Source organism: Pleurodeles waltl, chromosome 2_1, assembly GCF_031143425.1.
Source record: "Pleurodeles waltl isolate 20211129_DDA chromosome 2_1, aPleWal1.hap1.20221129, whole genome shotgun sequence".
NCBI lineage: Eukaryota > Metazoa > Chordata > Amphibia > Caudata > Salamandridae > Pleurodeles > Pleurodeles waltl.
The window spans coordinates 185,836,289-185,858,333 of record NC_090438.1 but is presented as its reverse complement, the minus strand read 5'-3'; the positions used below and the strand labels follow the sequence as shown (position 1 = coordinate 185,858,333).

The 22,045-nt window shown below is 43.3% G+C and overlaps 1 protein-coding gene across 2 annotated transcripts in view; it reads left to right on the top strand.

Moving 5' to 3' along the window:
* Nucleotides 1-22,045, top strand: part of LONRF3 (LON peptidase N-terminal domain and ring finger 3) — a 48,727-nt gene that overhangs the window by 5,703 nt on the left and 20,979 nt on the right. For both annotated transcript variants that reach the window (XM_069212369.1, XM_069212365.1), the window contains 5 exons: nucleotides 3,675-3,830; nucleotides 4,828-5,059; nucleotides 5,368-5,458; nucleotides 11,461-11,575; nucleotides 18,029-18,150. In XM_069212369.1, coding sequence (XP_069068470.1) covers nucleotides 3,675-3,830; nucleotides 4,828-5,059; nucleotides 5,368-5,458; nucleotides 11,461-11,575; nucleotides 18,029-18,150 — 716 coding nt within the window. The remainder of the gene's footprint in view (nucleotides 1-3,674; nucleotides 3,831-4,827; nucleotides 5,060-5,367; nucleotides 5,459-11,460; nucleotides 11,576-18,028; nucleotides 18,151-22,045) is intronic.

Genomic DNA, 22,045 nt, shown 5'->3' with positions numbered 1-22,045 from the left:
GCCTCCATAAATTAAGATAACAGGCTTTGCAACCGCTAAGGAGCATTTTGTTATATACTAAACCCTTCTAAAGAGTCCGAAAAGACTGACTTGTACCAGGGGATTTGTGACCCAAAAAAAATCGTAAATATGAGGGCCCATGAATTTCCCTCCTATTTGGAAGTTGCAGCAGAATGTATCAAGCCTTTGTGATATTTAGTAATCACGTAAGGCAGCACCAGGGAAGGGGGTGGGCAGGCAGCTGTCCAGTGTTCCCCCTTTCCACTCGATGTGTTGCCACATGGAAAAACTTTATTTTTTTATTTTATTTTTTTAAAATAGCACCTTTCCTTTCAATGGACACAGGTTGCTTTTTTATACAATGTTTTCTGGCTGGAAAAGCAAATGCAAGGATGGTTGGTGGTGCGCTGTCCCTTGGATGCCACCATCCGTACATTTGCAGCCATTTACAGGGAGTCACACATTTCAACCTGGCTCAATTAATCCTTATAAGGCGTGCCTTTTTCTGACCTCCCTGCAAATGTACATTTTGCATTGCAAGGTATTACTACTCAGGTCTCCTCGCTAATTTGCAAACCAGTCAATGTGCAGACTACACCCTGGTGTGCAAATGGGTTTTGTACATTGAACCCCTAGTTTGCTAGCTGAGATGTTCCACTGTGGCAAATATCGGCAATATTTAAGAAGGGAATGATAGACTTTAAGTTCTTAACAATGTCAGCCAAAGACATTAATTACACTCAGGGCCGGCTTTAGGGCAGTGGGACCGGTGCGGCCTCACTGGGCGCTGACCTCGACCTCAAGGAGAGGGGCACTGTGTTTAGCAATAACTTACAGTTAAAAGCATCTGCTGCAGAGTTCTTTGTGCGTCCAGCTTTCAGGCGGCAATAAATATGTCAAGATAACTCATGTGATAAATGTTCCTGCTAGTGTGACAGAGCAAAGGGGCAGTTTTGACTCTCCATAAAGTAGCGCAAATGCCTGCTGCAAAAAACAGATCTGTGTTTTTTATCAAATCATTAACATTTATAAAGCGCGCTACTCACCCGTGCGGGTCTCAAGGCGCTAGGGGGGAGGCGGGGTTACTGCTGCTCGAAAAGCCAGGTTTTGAGGAGTCTCCGGAATGCAGAGTGGTCCTGGGTGGTCCTGAGGCTGGTGGGGAGGGTGTTCCAGGTCTTGGCTGCCAGGAAGGAGAAGGACCTCCCACCCGCCGTGGAGCGGCGGATGCGAGGGACGGCAGCGAGCGCGAGGCCAGAGGAACGGAGGAGACGGGTGGGGGCGTAGAAGCTGAGGCGACGGTTGAGGTATTCCGGTCCCTTGTTGTGGAGGGCTTTGTGTGCGTGGGTGAGAAGTCGGAAGGTGATCCTTTTGCTGACTGGGAGCCAATGCAGGTGTCTCAGGTGTGCGGAGATGTGGCTGTTGCCGGGTACGTCGAGGATGAGGCGGGCTGAGGCATTTTGAATACGTTGCAGGCGTTTTTGGAGTTTAGCGGTGGTCCCAGCATAGAGGGTGTTGCCGTAGTCCAGGCGGCTCGTGACGAGGGCGTGGGTCACGGTTTTTCTAGTGTCGGCAGGGATCCAGCGGAAGATCTTGCAGAGCATGCGGAGGGTGAGGAAGCAGACGGAGGACACGGCGTTGACTTGCTTGGTCATGGTGAGAAGAGGGTCCAATATGAAGCCGAGGTTGCGGGCGTGGTCTGATGGGGTCAGTGCGGTGCCGAGGGCCGTGGGCCACCAGGAGTCGTCCCAAGCGGACGGGGTGTTGCCGAGATGAGGACTTCTGTTTTGTCAGAGTTCAGCTTTAGGCGGCTGAGCCTCATCCAGTCTGCGACGTCCTTCATGCCCTCTTGTAGGTTGGTCTTGGCGCTGGTGGGGTCCTTGGTGAGGGAGAGTATCAGTTGGGTGTCGTCAGTGTAGGAGGTGATGATGATGTCGTGCTTGCGTACGATGTCGGCGAGGGGGCTCATGTAGACATTGAAGAGTGTCGGACTGAGCGATGAGCCTTGAGGTACGCCGCAGATGATCTCGGTGGGGTCTGAGCGAAACGGTGGGAGGTAAACTCTTTGAGATCGGTTTGAGAGGAAGGAGGCAATCCAGTCCAGGGCCTGGCCTTGGATCCCGGTGGAGCGGAGGCGGGTTATTAGGGTGCGGTGACAGACGGTGTCGAAGGCAGCCGAGAGGTCGAGGAGGATGAGGGCGACTGTTTCACCGTTGTCCATCAGGGTTCTGATGTCGTCTGTGACTGAGATGAGGGCGGTTTCATTGCTGTGGTTGGTTCGGAATCCGGTTTGTGAAGGGTCGAGCAGGTTGTTGTCTTCCAGGAAGGTGGTAAGCTGTTTGTTGACGGTCTTCTCTATTACCTTGGCAAGGAAGGGGAGGAGCGAGATGGGGCGGAAGTTTTTCAGGTCGCTAGGGGTCAGCCGTAGGTTTCTTTAGAAGGGCGTTGACTTCGGCGTGTTTCCAGCTTTCGGGGAAGGTAGCAGAAGAAAAAGAATAGTTGATGACGGCTTGGAGGTGCGGGGCGATGATGTCATCGGCTTTATTGAAGATGAAGTGAGGGCAGGGGTCCGATGGGGCGCCGGAGTGGATAGAGTTCATGGTGGTTTTGGTTTCTTCAGTGTTGATGTGGGTCCAGTCGTTGAGGGTGATGGCCGGGGTGTGGGTTCGGTGATGCTTGGTTGGGTCTGGTGTCCGAAGCTGTCGTGGAGGTCGCTGATCTTGCGATGGAAGAAGGTGGCGAGGGAGTTGCACAAGTCGTGTGAGGGCGTGACGGCGTTGGCGTTGGGGTTGGAGAACTCTTTGACTATGCTGAAAAGTTCTCTGCTGTTGTGGCTGTTTTTGTCCAGTCTGTCGGTGAAAAAGTTCCTTTTGGCTGCGCGGATCAGGTGGTGGTGTTCACAGGTTGCGTTTTTGAGGGCAGTCATGTTGTCGGCGGTGTGGTCCTTGCGCCAGGCCTTCTCGAGGGCACGACATGTTTTCTTCGATTCTTTGAGGGTGTCAGAGAACCAGAGAGGTTTTTTGGTGGTGGCCTGTTGATGCGTGCGTCTGAGGGGAGCAAGGTTGTCTGCGCAGATGGAGATCCAGTTCGAGAGGCTGAGGGCTGCGTCGTTGGGGTCGGTGGTGAGGGTAGGTTGGTTGACGGCGAGTGCGGAGAAGAGTTGCTCTTCGGGGATTTTGTTCCACTGTCGACGAGGGATGGGTTGAGTGCGAAGGTGGCGGGTCTCGCGTCGGAATGTGAAATGTACACAGCTGTGGTCGGTCCAGTGTAGAGCAGAGGTGTGGCTGAAGAAGACGTGTTTGCTGGCGGAGAAGATGGACAGCTGAGTGGATTAGTAAAACTAGCCTTTACCGGAGCTTTAAAACAAATGAAATGTATGTATGTATGTAACAGTGGGGCTGCGGAGAGATTATGGAGACAGTGTGAGGGGTATGCAGGGCGAGGGGCACCTAAAGAGATTGTCACACCAGACGCCCCAGCGCTAAAGCCGGCCCTGATTGCACTAAGGGTCTCTCTCTCTCATTCTTTACATGCCTTAATATTGTTCAATGAGGCAGCATGGGTGGGCCAAGTTGAAATTATCAGTGTCTGCACAGGTTTACCTCTAATTTGACCAATATATACAGTTAATATACTAGGATAAAGTAAATGTTGTATTTTCCTTTTTTTCTTTACAGCTCCTTCTTAACTTAATTTCACTCTTGTCTGGAACTTCTCAAGGGCAAATACCAGATATCCTGCAGGTGTTTTCACATCATTCCAGGTTAAAAGGAAATATTTTGAATTCCTGGTCACTTGGTGGCGCCAGCAATTATCCACCTAGTTCGTTAAAGGTAAGTCACATTAGCTTCTTAGCCGTTTTCCATTTTCATGCCGTTTTTGGTCAGTTGTGCAAAGTAATGGGAGGGATGCTTAAAGGAAAATAGGTGTTGTATATTGACTGTGAAAAACAACACATATTTGTGGGCATTACCCACAATGGGTAGCACTTGCTTATTATTAGTTATAGTATTTGAATTTTTACCAGGAATAAGGATGTGTGTGTTTTACCGTTGGTCATTCATCCCCTATTTGTTTTGCAGTAGGGAAATATAAATATATATATTTTTTTCTAAAACGGAGGAATACTTCATTCTCTTTTCTTCTTTTATCAAGAGATATCCTCTTATTGCAGAGCTGTAGCTGTTGTCATTTCTTGGCAGGGCTTTATTTAGGTTCATGTCATCCAGTTCCTAACTGGATAGGAGAAGGGTTTGTAGCAGTCTTCCATTTAGTGTTTTGACTCTGCTAGCCAACATAAGCAAGGTGGGTATGCATGCAAACGCGCTATGAAAATAACGAGAACCCTAGCAAGAACTTGTATTATATTATCTCTGAATCAGTAGCTATACTCGTTATATGTGAGATGCATGCTTTATTTATGGTTGTATTTTTGATACAATTAATTCTCTAGCCTTCATGTTCAGAGTAACTCGCATACTAGGTGTGGGAAGCATACAATTAAGGATGAGACTTTCTTAGTCCATGGTTTCAACTCTGGGTGTAGGACTAACATACCTTTTAAGTATCTTGAGAGATTTGCCTTACTTTCCAACCCTATGCAGTTTAACCCATTTCATTTTTGAACTGATTCTTTCGGAGGCAGTATCACTTATTGGTGCCTATTGACATTGTGTGAGTAGGTCCAATGAATAGTAGAATGTTGCATTTTGTATTCACAACTTTGTGATCAGAGGACTTGATGCTTGATGCATTATGTAGAGAGAACACAGTCGCAGCGTCTCTGTATCCAAATTACCATCTCCTAAAGAGAAAGTGTATTTCATCTAGGTTATCACTGAGCAAAAAAGGGATTCGAAAAGCCAAGAACTTCCAGCACCTACCAGTTATGGTCTAATGAAATCTGTACCGAAGGAAAACAAGAGGAGCTTTCCGGACGTTGGAGAGAAACTGTCTTTTCCACTGGAGTCTGCGAGTCACAACTTTTTAAAAAGAAAACACTGCTCTGATAATACAAATGACTCGAGGAGCTTAGAAATACCCAGAAAGCTTATGAGAAAAGGTGACTATATTATATGTATGTTGCTTTCTGTGTACTTTCTGCCTCTTTTCCCAGAATTAGCTTGTATTTTATGTATTTGCAAGAACAATGGCATTTGAATGCAGATTTTTAGCACGTCCAAACATGATGTAGATCTGCGTAGTAGTAAATATTTGAAACCTGAAAATTTGAAATATTTGAAACGCAGTGTTCATATATGTAGATTTAAGAGGCTGCAGCCATGCTTGAAATGGCAATTTAGAAAATATTACTGTATTGGGCATGTTCAAATATTGTTATTATAACGGTTTGTCAATTTTGCATTTTAGATGTATGTGGTCCAAAAAGTTCCGGGACAGAACACCCCATGCCGGCAGAATGTATTGACCCAGCCGACCTGGACTGTTCATTATGCATGAGGTATCAATTTCTGCCCGCTGAGCGTCCCTGAGCTGTGTTTTACACCTATCACAGTCGATTTCCTTTTTGTATTAATTCGGTATTAGGAACTAGTTTTCTTTACAATCAGTGCCCAATGATTATGGTGTAAAGCTAATGCAGCAAATATGCAATGTGATATTTGAAATAATCACAAATTAATTAACTATGTGCAGGAGAGGTCAGACTGCTGGGTGTTTTGATTTCATTTCTTTTATCGATATTTAGGGTCACAGTTTCTCATTATTATTGTTATAGTTTTTTCAGTCCTACAAGAACTTTGACCTTGATAGATGGTCTTACGTCAAAGGTGAGAGTTCAGAAGTGATTTACTGCAAAATGTAGGGTTCTGACAGGTGTTTCTAACTATATTACGTTGTGGTTGATTCTGAATACTCCACGTCCAATTGGCACAACCTGAATTAATGCAACGGGTTTTATTGCCATCATTCCCAACACCGTGAGCCATCAATGTACTGGGTATATTTTTTGATGTTTTTACCCACAATAAGTAGAACCATCCCACACCAGTTAAGAAATGCTGGTAGTATTTAAGCTTATCTATTGTTCTTTTCCTGCGCACTCATCTCTGCAAAACATCAGAATGCTCAATGATTTGAACTTAAAAGTGAAGATTTTAGGGACACAAAAAACCTTAACAGAAGCATGTGCCACGAAAAACATGTTAACAAAAAAGAAAATGTGCACTCACAAGGAAGATGCAGGTGACCCATATTGCTGGTATCGAACTATTTTAGGATAATGGGAGGGCATTTGTCATGCAGCAAGGTAAACAATAAGTTACCGGTAATAACGGTATAGGCATATTATCTGTAATACTTTCTCAGTTTTGAACATTTCCTGCACATGTCTAACCATTTGATTATGATTAGGGTTGACATACGACTCGTGCATTCTGCTGTCCTTGTAATATTCTTGGGTGAGGGTTGATTTTTTGGCATTCGCTATATATTTTGTGCTAGCACTGAAAAATCCTTCATCTGTGGCATAGTTAGATAGTTTCGACTTAAATCATGTTGCAATGTGTTGTCTGTAGGATAAAGGAGGAATTTGAGGATGCATATCTCGCTCTTTGACGGCAGGAGGATGTGTAGCTCACGTTTTTTCCTTTTGCCAGAGGATGTTTTGACAGCCGCCCTGCTAACATTGGCTATAGATTTTCAGCTCTTGTTTGCATAGTAGTGACTGGAATATTTAAGCTTTAAAAGCTTAGGGGATATGGGCTCTGATGGAAAAATAGCTTGGAGGTAGATAATTCAAGAACGAACCTACCAGAGTCTTCTAGACATCAATGAAGAGGTTTAAGAGCAGATGCTCTGCATGCTGTACTGTGCTACCTTAAATTGATGCGGCCCCCCCACCTTCATCCAATAAACTTGTAATATTGCACTCAGCTGCTAACCAGTTCTTTGCTTCTGTATCAAAGGCAGACCATTCAGTTTGTTTCAAACTGTACACAGATTTGCCCTGCCTAAGGAAGCCTAGAATCTGCAGGGATATCCAAATAGTCAAAATAGGTAACACGGATTAGTATTTCGTTTTAACTAAATAATGTTGTCCTGAGGTGTGCCATTACTTCAAGCACATACATTTTCTTTTGAGAACATTAGTAGTCAACTGTTTGTTAGGATAGTGGTTTTAAGAAGAGAGTGCATGGGCAGCTCCATCAGCTAAAGTAAAACATCGGCTTATGTGAGCAACAATATAGGGATTTTCTTAAATATATTTTTGGGGTGTCAGTATCAAAGTTGTTTAGACAAACCTGGACATTGTTAAAAAAATAAACTAAAAAAATAAACTAAATAAATGAAGAGCGAGTACACATCCCTGTGCGTTCCATCGCAGATTGGGAATTTTTCTGTTTTTACCAGTATCAAACATTAGCGGACGTTCTGCTTTGCAAACCCTGTAATGCCAAAATCACTGATATATGGCGTACCCGGTGGTTCAAGCTAACCCATAATTTGACCTCCTCAGAATTCATTTCTATGAAAGTCGTGTGTATCGGGACCCTGCTATGTTTCACCTATTTACTACTTATCAGAAAAAGCCTCATAGCCTGATCAGCAGCACCTTTCATAAACCTCCATCGAAATTGCAGAGTATGGCTTTGCAGCCAACCCAGCCTTGAATATGATTTAGTCAAGCTTACCCATTATTATTATTATTATTATTATTATTATTATTATTATTATTATTATTTCGATTCACCAAGTAAATTTGGGAGTTATTGGTGACATTTACATGGCTATCCTTTTTGTTTGAACTGGAAGAGTAGTGGCTTACTGGCTCAAGATAGGGACAAGACCACCGGGAAAAGCAAAATTAAAGACCTTACTAAGAAACAGTGCTGATATCGTGTGCTCAGGGCCCACTCTAGTGTTATCTGGACCAGGCACTTAGTTTAACTTTTGGTTCACTATAATATTTTTGATTTCTGCAACCGAATGCACTAAACAATGTCTTACTTCTTCTTGGATATATCTGGGCTACCAAAGTTTTTAACCTGAGTCAGTCACTTAAATGTGTGACCCAGTAATGGGCATCTGTACACATTTCTGTCCCACTTACCTTAAATATGTCCAAGAGACAAATTCCTGAAACATCTTAGAGTTTTGTCCCACTCTTTGTATCTCACCTGTCATAGCTTGGAGGCTAACATTATTTCGTAATGTTTCCTAACCTTAAGCAGGGCATGTTCTTCATCAAAGGACTTTGTCTTGTTTAGAAAGCTTTGCATAGTTAGATGTAATTCGGAGTTTGTGAAATATAAAAATAACGTCGCAATAATTGGTTCATATAGTTCAGTCTCTTTGCAGTGGTTGCCAATATCAGTTTGCTACACGTCTTCTAATTCATGCACTATTGACTTGAATATACATGGACATGGTGTACATAGTTTTCTGCCCTACGGGTATTGGTAGGTATAACATCTACTCCACCTACCATGGCATTAACTGTAGTGATCTAGGGCCAAATAGGACCATCTGTCGATGTGTGTTTACTTTATAGCCATGGCTCTATGACCTTATTAACCCAGTCTTCATTAGTAAAAAAAAAAAAAAAAAAAAAAATCAGAGTTGCTAATTGGCTTTTTGCCTGAATTAAGCTTCTTACTCGCTGGAGAATCTGATTGATTTTGAACATTCAAAGTTGGTAGACCACAAGCAAATATACATCTTAGATAGGAAGCCCCTCCATGTCTGTTTGTACCCTAAGACATGTTAGCAGCTGGGGTCCCACTGCAAGATCCTCAATCATACTTTCACAATTTCAAAAGGTACCATATATTTTATAGGAACGTAATTAAAATCACAGCTCACTAGTGTATTTGTGCTGAAAAGGATCATCAGTTTCAAGGCTTATTGACAGGATTACATCCTCAAGTGTTGCTAAAACTGCCTTGTTAACATTTTTTGATCCTACATATCATAAACCTTAAATATATCTATTATGTCTATGATGTTCCAATTCAGGTTTCTATTGGTAGTTGCGGAACACTAGCTGAGAGCACTGTCGAGATCAAGATGGCCAGATTCTACCCTGAGTGGTTATACTTAGCTTTCGTTCCTGGAGCATTATAGGTGGCAAATCAATCTGAGGTTTTTGTGACATAGCCCAAGTTTCCTAGAGGCATCAGATGTATTTCTGCTTTATTCATTGTTGCCAATCAGAGTCTTCCATTTTTGGAGCACACACTGTTCCAAGTGTGAATATGAATAGAATTTACAACAACACAGCTCCTTCTTCCCCCTTCATAACGACAAGTGCCAATGGGTCTCTGGTTGGGCTGAATACTAAACGTTATTCATTGCTGTAGGTACGCCTCTTAGGACATTTGGGGCTGCTGACAATCAACGTACCGCAATAAGAGAGGAAGTCTTTCACTGTTGCACTTAGTCCTTGAAATATACAAACCACACGAAAAATACAATAGATTGATGGTTCAACGGACAATACTAAAGCTACAAGGACTTCAGGGAAACAATATGGATGAGGAAACCGCATCCACACTTTTTTTTTTTCAACAATGATGTTTCCCTGAGGTTGTTGTAGCTTTAGTAATGTTAGTAGATGTGCTTCACTATTGTGTTTTTTTGTGTGGTTTCTGCAATCAGTCCCAGGATTACTCTGCTGGTTACAGTTCATTGCTTCTCTCTTGATTTCTGTTCATCTTTAGTATTTTGTTTAACCATATATTATTTGCACACATTCCAGTGCAAAGGATGAAGCAGAATCTGGAATGCCTTTGCTTGTGGTGCATGTAGTTGGTACCCGAGTTATGATGGTTCGTGATAATTCCCATTTTGTCTCCTACATGACAGATGCACATTCTTCAGATAGTATGTGGTAGCATATAATCATATTAGTCTTCTATCAACAAATTTGACATTGTACTACATGAGGATGTTTTTGTTGTTGTAAATGATTTCCACGGAGATATACAAGCATTTTAAATGAAGCTACATTCTATTACATTACATACTTGAATCTGTATAGAATCATTGGTAGACTAAATAGATACAACAAACCCTTGAGGAACTTTGCATACAATTGTGATAGATTCATATTGTATCATATAGCCATATAACCCAATCTCTGCTTTCATAAATTCTGTTCTGTAAACCAGGTACATTGGGAAGTTGGACTCCATTGATATTTCTATAAATATTTTGAAGCCGACTCACAAAGATATGGATTCATAGCACTTGTAAATGCATCTGCTATTTCAGATTTCTCTTCCACAAGTGTGGATAAATCTGTTCCAAGGCTTGGTTTGCCGTGGAAGTTTGTGAACTCCTTCAAAGGCAAGTTTGTGGGCATTCTCCAGTCTCCAATCTGATGCATTTTCATCCTGGAACTGGTCAGAGGTTTACCCTAGCCTAGGGCCGATCTGGACCAATTCCCCTTCCAAAAAGGACAGGACAATGGATTAGCCAAAGTGTAGGCAAATCCCTTTCTCCATGGGGAAAATACTTTCCATATAGGGGGGAAACAAGAAAAAACATGCATTTGCACTGTAAGCTACAGAATTCTGCAGAATTCTACACATATAAGATTCCACAAAGCAGGAATAAAAACAGGCTGGATTTGTCACATGACAGTCCCACATAGTATGCATGGCAACTTGCACCTGGCACAGCTTTCCAGGAGTACTACTGGCTGTGTTGATGAATTAAAAAAAAGTAACATTCTGGCGAAGCACTACATTTCTGCCCTTTTACCTTTTTATTGGTGCACCAGGGCCCATGGCATTAAACCTGTTACAAATAACTTTTTGTTGGGGGCACATGCTCATTTTCTTAGCATTGGTCTCTTGCTTGTCAATGGGATCATTTTTTATAAATGATTATCATAATCCTGAGAATCCGATAGTCCCAAAGACATTTTGGATGTTCTCATGATTGTGAAATTCTAGTTCATATAGGAGTATTTTCTGTCTTCTTTATCTTATTTTAGTGTAGTTAGGGACACACATCCTACATACTTTGTCATGTTATGGCTAGGCGGTGCAAAGATATTTTGCCTATAGCAGTAGTCCATCTGGACATGGAACAAGCAGACATGTTTAGAGAACAGCCATATTTGATCTTGTCTTGCAATCCCCATTACCCAGTTTTCAACCACAATTAGTTTAGGCACCCAGGGGACCATACATAAAGCATTTTACATGTACAGTTGCAACAATTTTGTACAAGTTCAAGTGTTGAAAACTGAAGTATGCATACTATATGAACTAGGATTATAGTGATGAAGAATTTTATATAAACGCATATTATAGTGCCAATATACAGAATGTCCTAATGGAAAAGAGTGCAGTGTAAAGTAGTTAAAATGTCTTATAAATATCTTATCTTTGATTAATGCAGTTCAACTATTGATGCACCTACAAGCAGGCTATACATTAGCCTAACATTCTTTATTGTTGCAAGATATTGTTGTCTTCTGTTTTTTTGCTTCAGGCTTTTTTATGAACCAGTCACTACACCTTGTGGACACACCTTCTGCCTCAAGTGCCTGGAACGATGCCTAGATCACAACTCAGCATGTCCACTCTGCAAAGAAGACCTTTCTAAGGTATGGCCAAGTGAACTAGATGACTGTATTGTGTTATTTTCATTGAAGCTTTTTTAAGAACTTGCCATTGGACACCATCCTAAAACCTCTGGTTCAAAGGAAACTACTAGATTCCATTAGTAAGTATACATTTAGCTCTTATGTACCTAACCCCAACTAGCTATCTGATGACTCTCCCACTGTATATATAAACATATAAAATCCATCTTTCTGCTCCAACTATTTTTCCAAGTCCAAAAGCAGCACATGTTTTATCAGGGCCATGCAAGAAGGAATATTTCTAAACATGTGATGAAATGCAATTGAAATTTAGCATATTTTTCAAGAAAAGAAGGGTTTTGGTGTTGCCTTAGTAGCTGGCAGTATGTCTGGCTTATTCTTGAGTGCGATGATTTGTGTTTTTTTTTAAAGTAAAGTCACCTTTTTTTACCCTGGAATTAGTTTAAAAATGAATGTAACTGATTGCAATAATACTTTATCAGATGTGATCACTCTATAATTAGGACACATCTTTCACAAATTGAACATGTTTTTCTGCATTGTAGGATCTTTATTAATAGTTATAAACAGTACAAAATACCCTGCTGCGTGTGGATCCCTGAACATTTCATAGCAGTATATTTATCCATAAATATTCAAATGGGTTGTGAATACCCATATAATGTACAACACCCTGGAGTTTGCTAATGCAAGATTGTTCCAAAAATGTAGACTGACAAACGTGAAAAAACCTTGTCGCAGGACCTCATTGCAGCATCTACACTACAAAATGTGTAAGCACTGAGGAAAAAAATTTAGCCTGACAGGCTTGCATCGAAGAAACGTAGCAAACAGCTGCTGTCTCATTAGGAGACTCCACTACCCATTATGCTTTGCTCTGGCAGTTGCCTCACAGGCTTGATTCTTTTTTCCGGCTCATGTGAAGAGGATCCCAGAACACACTGGAGTTTTAAACTTCGGTTTTTCTGTAATATTCCACCACGAAATTTTGAGTTTTTCATGTTCCACTCTGTGCATTTACTGGCTAACTACCGAACAAATGTGTCACTTCTTCATTTATCAGAATTTTTTTTCTGTCACAATGTCTTCCTTCTTTGTAAAGTGCACCTCCTGTGGCAGAAAGAAGGCAGGTACTGATCAACAAGGTGTATGTGCGCTAACCCTGCCTTATTCACATTCAGTGAAAGGATGTGAGTTTTGTAAAGCATTGCTAAGGACCTTGAAGGATCGGGATGGTGTCATGCTGAGTAAGGTTGGAAAACATAAGGAAGAAAGCAGAAAAGCCCTCAGAATGAGTCAGCACCTCTTATAAACCCCGTAGAGGGAGAGCTAAGGGGAAGATGTCAAGCAAATTGGAAAGGAGTCATCACCATTCTCGTCATCATTCCCAATTAACGTCAGAGAGCTCAACTTCAAAGGCTGGGTCCTGTTATACTCGTCATCCAAGGCTGGTTTGGGGGTGGCTCACCAGCACAACTGGAGATCATGTAAACCTTCAGTGTCAAGGCAGTCCTGACCGACAGAAACATACCTTTATCGCTGATGTAATTGAACCCAACTGGTGGAAACATCAGCATAGTCAACTACGAATTGCTCGGCGGCATCCCCATTTGCCATCGATACAGTCCATCTGATCAATGGTGACACAGCCCATCCCAATTCTGGGCTCTCTCACCCCCCACATCATGATGCTAAGATTGATGCCTACGTTCTTAAGGTCATCATTGACTGTCACCAAGGAAGAGCTTGAGACTGTCTCCTCAGGAGACTGTATCTGCTCCATTGGGATCTCCAGGCCCCACCACCCCTGTAAAGGACCTTTTCAGGTACAACTTAGGCCATTAAACCTGCCTCTAGCAAAAAACAATTCATGTCCGCTGTCCCCTGTCAGAAAGATGCCGTTGGCACCCAGAGGACCATCACCTGCAGGGTCAGCCCAGCATGAACCAGTCTCTCGTCAAGGGACAAAGTGCATCCGTGCACCCCAGAGTGGTGCAGAAGACACAGATCTCCTGTATATCTATCATGGTCACAATTTGATGGTGGTGATACTCGTATTTCTTACACTCTAATGTCTCCTATAGCTTCAGATTCACATGTCACTGGTGAGTGAAATCACCACCATCCACTACATATTCATTAGGGGTGCTGCTTAATTGAATATCCCAGTAGAAGCACCACAAGCTGAAGTATCCATCATAATTGAGGTGCTAAAACCAAGGGTTTGACCATGATCTCTTACCTCTAGCTCCAGGCCTTCTTGAGATCATGGAAGAGAAGTTCCTAAACCAGCTTCTGTAGAAGTGGAAATTCAATGCCTTCTTAAAAATAATAAAATTGACTACAACGAGACTTAGAATTCTTAAAATTGGGTGGGAAACACCAGTTAGCTGAACACATGCCTCTGCTGCAGAGATCACTCCACCACTAGAAAGAGCGAGCAAGAACATTTATGTTACAGGAGAGAAATGTACAGAACTACTGCAAGAAAGCAGTATGACAGCTTTCTTTGGAAGGTACGGGAGAGAAATCTAGAAGGGAAAGGAGTTTTTTTTACATAGAACCTCCCTTGACATATACAGGGAAATTTGAAAGCAATGATCAAAGAGGGCTCCTTAGTATCTAACCAAGTCATCCGTGCCACAATGGGTTCAGCTGAGTGGGCAACAACAGATTATTGGCATTGACTCTACTTTTCAAGAACATCATGGCTTCTGCTGACAAACCATATGCTAAACTAAGGATCTCAAAGCTACCGTTCTTAGAATCCACTTTATTTGGTCAGCATACTGAGAATAAGGTTGTAAAAATGGAAAATGAGGCAGATACACTAATGGCAGTAGGGCCTGAGGAGAAAAAGGTTCTTAAAGCCACAATACAAGTCGGATGAGCACAAAAATTACCCTTGAAGGGCTTAGTCCCCTTTATGATCTTATCAGCAGCAACACCACCACCATTGGTAAAGGCAGATGTATCACTACCATAGGCAGTTATCTAAGACTAAGTCAGCACCCATAAAGACTTCTAGTGTTACTTTGCTAACCGGAAGTGATAACCTGATGACCTCAGAACCAACACAACCCCCCCCCCCCCACATCCCCCCCCCAATCTCCCTCCTAACCCTGTGTTCAGCCATCTTCTGATCTTCTGCATGTCCAGAAAGTGTTCTGAGGAGGGTGCCGCATTTATGGGTGCCACCAGCTAGTGAGTTGGGGTGACTATTGGCTACTCCCTAACTAATGGGTAATAGTTCCCAGGGGCAACTCTAGCCACATATCAGCAATTCCTGTTTGTCCTACTGCAAACAATCTCGCAGTGCTCCTTACTCCTAAAATTCAAGATGGAGAGACCCTTCCACCCTTGTGCAAAGCCTATGTTCCCACCCAGGGTTGTTGTCGGGGATGACCCCTGTGAGCAGTCAAAATAGTTTTTGAGGTAGCTTCCCCCAGTGGGTCTGGAGCCAACCTGGCAGGGGAGGTGGTAAACCTGGAGAAGGGTTGCCTCTCCAGTGCAGGCACCTTTACAACTTCATGATGTTCCTGGTTCTACCCTAACTGGCCTTTCTGCAAGGGAAAGATAAGCATCTCTCTACACCCACCATGAAATTAGAATTCAGGCCGATTTTTGGATATGTGCTTAACCAACAATTGAATCGGAAAGATACATTTTATCAGATCCTTCCTTGCATAAAAAAAGGACATGAGATGTGTGCTATATATTTCCAAGGTGCTTGTTTCCACTATGGGATAGTGAAACACCACTGGAAGTGTTTGAAATGTGTAGTTGGAAATTAAAATTACCAGTACGTAGCTCTATCATTCAGACTCAAATCTGCCCAGGGCACATTTTCCAAATCCATGGCCATACTAGCAGATTACCCACAAGACCATGAAACCCAGGGAAATGCATCTTTGCTTTTCTAAAAGCTAGACTAAGTACAGCTTGCAGTCCTTTGGGGTGAAGCAAAACATCAGGACACCACTATTGCTTTGTAGACTAGGCCTCCAGGTCAGTCAGCAGAAATCAGTATCAACACTTGCTCAAAACTATCCTATAATGGCAATAACTGACACAGTAAAAGCAAAAAAATATTTAGAGGAGTTACTGTCATAACTCAGACACATGTCACCTTCTGCTGAACAGCACCAGTCCAACAGTTCAGCAGATCTCCTCCCTTCTTGGTTCCATAGCTTCCTGCATTACCTTGGTCCGCTTGCAAGACTGAATAAGCGACCCTTGCAACAGTGCCTAGACGATTAGTGGTTGCACAGGCACGACAACTGAGACGACAAACGGTAGCTAGCTCTTATAGCAAAGCAGTCCCTCTCATAGTACTGCAAAATAGAAAATTATCATGGAGTTCCATTTCACCAAGAAACACAGTTGCAGATGATTGTCACAGATGCATCGCTTATGGGATGGGGAGTTTATGTAGTAAAACTGTCTATACCAGATGATTGATCAGAGGAGAGCTCTTGAGTTGAGAATGGTGCTTCTGGCTCATAAGGATTTTCTTCTGCCTGCTGAAGAAAACCATTCTCATTCAGATGGAAAATGCAACAACCAGATGCTACCTGCACAAGATCGAGACTACTGTTGCTGAAGGCACAGAAGAGTTGACTGTGTGCAATAGCCAGAGGTCTCACATTAAAGGCGGTGCACATCCCGAGCATGCAGAATTGACAGGCAGACGTTCTGAGCCGCTTATGTGAAGAAAGCCACAAGTTGGTTTTGGATAGTGATCTTAAGAGTAAGCAACTCCATCACTAGGCCATTTCACATTAGCTCAAAGCAAAAAATTACAAGACTTTGCATCCAGAGTTCCAGAGCAAGGTGATAAGAGGAACACCCTTTTTGATAAGTTGCACTGGGACTTTATTGTTTGCCTTTCCTCCAATCTCACTGATTCCAACTGCAGTTTTGAAGTGCCACATGTCTCAAATGACAGTGATAATCATAGACCCAGCCTGGCTGAGAGAGTGATGCTGCCCAGAGTTATTGCAGATGCCTATCATACCACACCAGAGGTTGCCATACAGACCAAACATGGAGACAATGCTTTAGGGACAATTTCAATATCTGGATTTGATGTCACTGAGTTTGCCAGCCTGGCTCCTGAAATCAGACACTCGGTATGAACATTTAAATGAGCCCTCTAGCTCCCTCCCAAGGCACAACATATATCGACATTCTAAGGAAGGCACCTAAGCGCCCATCAACAAGGACCTGCTGTCCACTTAAATGGAAATTATTCTGCATATGTTTCCAGAACAATGCCCATAACCCAATTACCTGTCACAAGGAAGTCATCATCTGATACCTCTTGCACTTAACACAATCCAACCTACAGTTTTCATTTATCAAAGTACACCTTGCTGCAATTACAGCCATGTGCAAGACTCCAAAAAAGTGTCCTTCAAAATCCCTGTGACCAAAGACTTTTTAGAGATGTTTCTTCAGCTTGAAGTCCACCTCCTCCAGGGGAACATAATCTACTCTTATCCAAATTAATGCCCCCCCCCCCCCCCCCCCTTTTGAGACTATTCACAAGGCGGCGTTGCAGCACCTTTCATGGAAAAAAATATTCTTGGTAGCAATAGCATCTGCACGTATCATGTACAGAGTGGTAATGGAAAAAATACTTATCTTTTCTCCCCAAGGATATATCAGAATCCCACATTAATCATTCCATTACCTTTCCTGACTTACTTCCTAAATTACCCAGGGCAGCAGAATGCTCCCTTTACTCCTTATATTTAAGAAGGGTAAGGCAACACTAAGACACTTTGTAAAGCCAGACAGTTATTTATTAACAATGCACATATTCAGCAGGATCTAGCTACATCCAAACAATCTATCGGCTGCTGGTTTGTGGCCTGCATATTCATGTATTACCAACTATCTTGTAAACCCCGTTGAGGAAAAACAAGGGCCCATTCCACGAGGCGAAAGGCAGCTCCACAGAATAACTTAGAAATGTCCCACTCCCACTCACAGACATATGCATAGCACAGTGGGGTGAAGAAACTTGAGGGCCGGGCTCCCCCGCCCCCTTTAAAGCACATGGAGGGACCCCTCCTCGGCCCACAACCTACCTAAGGGAGCCTCCTGGAGCTTGGGGCTGTCCCTGCACTGGGGTGGGTTTTTTGTGTGGAATTTGTTGATCTAAATTATTGAAAAATCCAGTCTTTGCTTTCAGTCTATGAATAAATGTACTGATATGAAGTGTGCAGAGTTCCACGTTTGCAGCAGCATATTATTCTGTAATTTATGACTTCAGTGAAGATTCCTATGATGGGGAACCAGGAATAACCATTTTTATTGAGTTTACATAATATATAGTAAGACACTTTAAATAAGGGAAAGATGTATTCTGAGTTTCTCAGTATTTCACCAGACATTAAAAAAAAAATCTTCTTACAAGAGTTTGAGATTATTGATTTCTCATTCCAGTACCTTGCGTTACGAAAATACTGTAAAACTGAATTGATGGAAGCACTGATTGCCAGATACCTGCCAGATGAGCTCACTGAAAGACAAAAGGTTTATGAAGAGGAAGTTGCGGAGCTTTCAAAGTAAGTAAGCTACAAATTCAGATTGGTCTTTTTAAAGCTGTAATATAATATACATGGTGAGATGCAGTCATGCTATGAACGGTGGTGGGAGGCTGGTAGGTATGTTCATGCACTGCTATTAAAGAACACAGTTGGCTAGGTGTATTAACTAGTCGTACATGCAAACAACCCAGATTTGTTACTGAAAAGCTAATTGCCGAATACACCATTGCCTTATTATAATGTGCTTTCTGTAGAATTTTCTCTATTTAAAACGTATTTTGGGTGTACATTCAATGCATAGGTTCCACCATCGCTTCTAATACTTGAGCACTGAGTGAAAAGATATCCGGTTTAGTGTAAAGATGTTAGAGATGAGGATGGGTGTGGGTAAGATGGCGGCCGTTACAAATGCTTTTTAAAGCTCTCCATGCCCAGCCCGTACCAATTATCCTTTAATATCCTCCCTATTTAGTTTTGCACAGATTTCGCAACTGCCCCATTGGGATGCTGTAACATCAACTTGATGGCACACAGTGTTTAGACTTGGACTTGGTATTGCGGCCTGGATGCAAGGGGTGCCTCCCTTTGTTCCCTTGACGACTGGACAGCTACTACGTGGGGCTGCGCAGTGAGTATACTCCCCACAAACTGAGGGGCCTGAGCTTGACCCCGGATACCTGGAGCACTGACGCAGCGAACGCTACAGCCCCTACTGCCTTCTGGCGAGAGCGTGGTTGTGTCCCACGGGGAGGCCTTCCCTGGTGGCACTGCCTCACTTGCAAGCCTCCTGCCTGACTAGGGGAGGCCCCGGCCCACCTGCCCTACGAGGGGCACGCTCTTTTCCAAAGCACAAGGCTGCCTGCAAGGAGACAGATCTCTGACCTGCCGACCTCGGAGACGACAGACCTCAACTCGTGGGTACACTAAGCTGGAGGTGCCAGTAATACAGCCATCACCCCCCCTCCACTTCTCTTGGACCTTACCGTGGGCCCTGTGAATTGAGGCTTTGTGGAGGGGAGCCTGGTGCCGGATTGCCATCAGAAGGGTATGCGTTTTCTTGCCGCCTCGCAGTGCAGACCACGACTGCTTCCCAACAGCGGACAGGTGCTTTATGTGTGGACATAGGTTTGGCTGCAATGTCGAGCACATATTTAGTGCTGCTGCGGCCTCTGGCCTCACTATTCAGGTAATATGCACTAGGCACAACACTGCTCCACCACTCTGCAGAACAACCCTACTCTATATATTTGACGAGGGTCTCAAGGGGTAGCCTGCTTGCTCACCACCCATCAGGCCCGCCGGCTCGAGTGTCATCACAGACCCAGGTGACCCTTAGAGCACCAGACACCACTTGGGTACATCAGTGATTCCTACCCATGCTGCTCACCATGGTGAAACCGAAATCTGCGAGAAAAACGTCAGACATGACTGTCTCTTTGCCGACTCCTCTCTTCAGAGAATACTCGACTGAGGCTCTAGAACATTTGGAGACAACCCTCAAGGGACACTCTGCACAATTTGAAAAGATTCTACAGGTGATATTGGAGACTGAGATATCATTAGAATCAAGAATTGACTGTCTCTCTAGATGCCAATGTACTGCGGGCTGCCCACTGCAAACTGCTGGACCGGGTGGATTACGCAGAATCATCACTGACCTCCCTATGCCCCACAGTGCAAGATCTGCAAGCCCAGGTGAAATCCTGTGGGAGGTGGCTACACTGAAGATGCTGAGGGTAAATCCCTTCGCACAAATATTCAATTGCTGGGATTTCCTGAGCAAGTTAAGGGGTCCAGTGTGGAACTTTTTGTTGAGAACTGGTTGATTGAGACGGTGGCTGGGAAGGCCCTTAAATTCTTCTCCATAGAGAGAGCTCATCGGATACCAGGCAGACACCCTCCCCCAGGGGCTTCACCGCAGTTGATCATTTCCAGGCCCCGTAATTTTCATGATCGTGACTTGGTGCTCCAAACTTTCTGGGGACATGGGCCCATGAGATTCGAGGATGCCTTGATCACAGCTTATCTGGATTTCACAGCCGAGGTGCAACAACTTCGCAATTCTTATTACAGGGTGAAGCAGCACCTCCGAGAACATGGTATCAAATATGCCCTTCTATTCCCAACTAAATTGAGAGTTTTAGCAGATAAACCCACTCACGTGTTCTCCTCGCCAGAGGACGTTTGGACATGGCTTCATGCCTAAGGCTTGGCAATACAGACGACCAAAGTCATTCCAAGGGAAATCGGCTGACTCCTCGCAGACCCCATCGGAAGCGAAGACCCGGAGGAAAACATCGACCAGGCAGCTGATGAACAAGCCAGGGCGGTACTGGAAGCTTCACAACTCAGTGGCAATTCTTTTGACCCCCAACCCAATGGACTCCAACTCAGACATGGAGGAGTCTGATTTATCTACGGCAGTGTCCCTCCACAGTCCCTCGTTGACCCCCAGATTGGCTAATGACCTGTGACCGAGGTGATTCAGACACTCACGGTCAACAAATTGGGTGCAGGTACAGTGAATCTTGTAACGTAAAGTTTTCCCTTGTTACGGGATGGGACATCCCCTGTGACAGATCACGGGCACAAACTCTTGGACTTACCACTCTATGCCCCCCAAAACTTTCAAAGTGAACTTATGTTGTTGTTTCTTATTGTTTTTGTTGTTGGAGCACTATGGCCGGAGACAGGTTTGTCAACTGACCAGTGGGGAAATGTATGTTTTTTTTATCCTTTGCATTATGTGATTCCCGTTATGTTTATCCCCTTCGCTGCCAGGCCTTTTCCCCCTCCTGTGCCGAGCCTTTTTTTTTTGGCTATTTGGGGCAGTTCGCGCTTAGGCCCTCAAAAAATTTTGTTCACATAAGCTACCAACGCCAAATTTGCGTCCATTTTTTCCAACATCCTAGGGATTCTAGAGGTACCCAGACTTTGTGGGTTCCCCTGAAGGAGACCAAGAAATTAGCCAAAATACAGTGAAAATTTCGTTTTTGTTTTAAAATGGGAAAAAGGGCTGCAGAAGGCAGCTCGTGTTTTTTCCCCTGAAAATGGCACCAACAAAGGGTTTGCGGTGGCAAGATCACCATCTTCCCAGCTTTCAGGAACAGGCAGAGTTGAATTGGAAAACCCAATTTTTCAATTACATTTTTACATTTTTCTTCGAACATACCCCATTTTTACTATTTTTTGTGCTTTCAGCCTCCTTCCAGTTAGTGACCAAAATGGGTGAGAAACCAATGCTGGATCCCAGAAAGCTAAACATTTCTGAAAAGTAGACAAAATTCTGAATTCAGCAAGGGGTCATTTGTGTAGATCCTACAAGAGTTTCCTACAGAAAATAACAGCTAAAATAAACAAATATTGAAATTGAGGTGAAAAAAACAGCCATTTTTCTCCACGTTTTACTCTGTAACTTTTTCCTGCGATGTCCAGATTTTTGAAAGCAATATACCGTTACGTCGGCTGGACTCTTCTGGTTGCACCTTGCAAAGGGTTTTTATTCTATACCGGGTATACAGCAATTCATTTGCTGAAATATAAAAAGTGAAAAATAGGTATCAAGAATACCTTTGTATTTCCAAAATGGCCACAAGATAAGGTGTTGAGAAGCAGTGGTTATTTGCACATCTCTGAATTCCGGGGTGCCCATACTAGCATGTGACTTACAGGGCATTTCTCAAATAGACGTCTTTTTTACACACTGCCTTACATTTGGAAGGAAAAAATGTAGAGAAAGACAAGGGGCAATAACACTTGTTTTGCTATTCTGTGTTCCCCCAAGTCTCCCGATAAAAATGGTACCTCACTTGTGTGGGTAGGCCTAGCGCCCACGAAAGGAAATGGCTCAAAACACAACGTGGACACATCACATTTTTTCACAGAAAACAGAGGTGTTTTTTGCAAAGTGCCT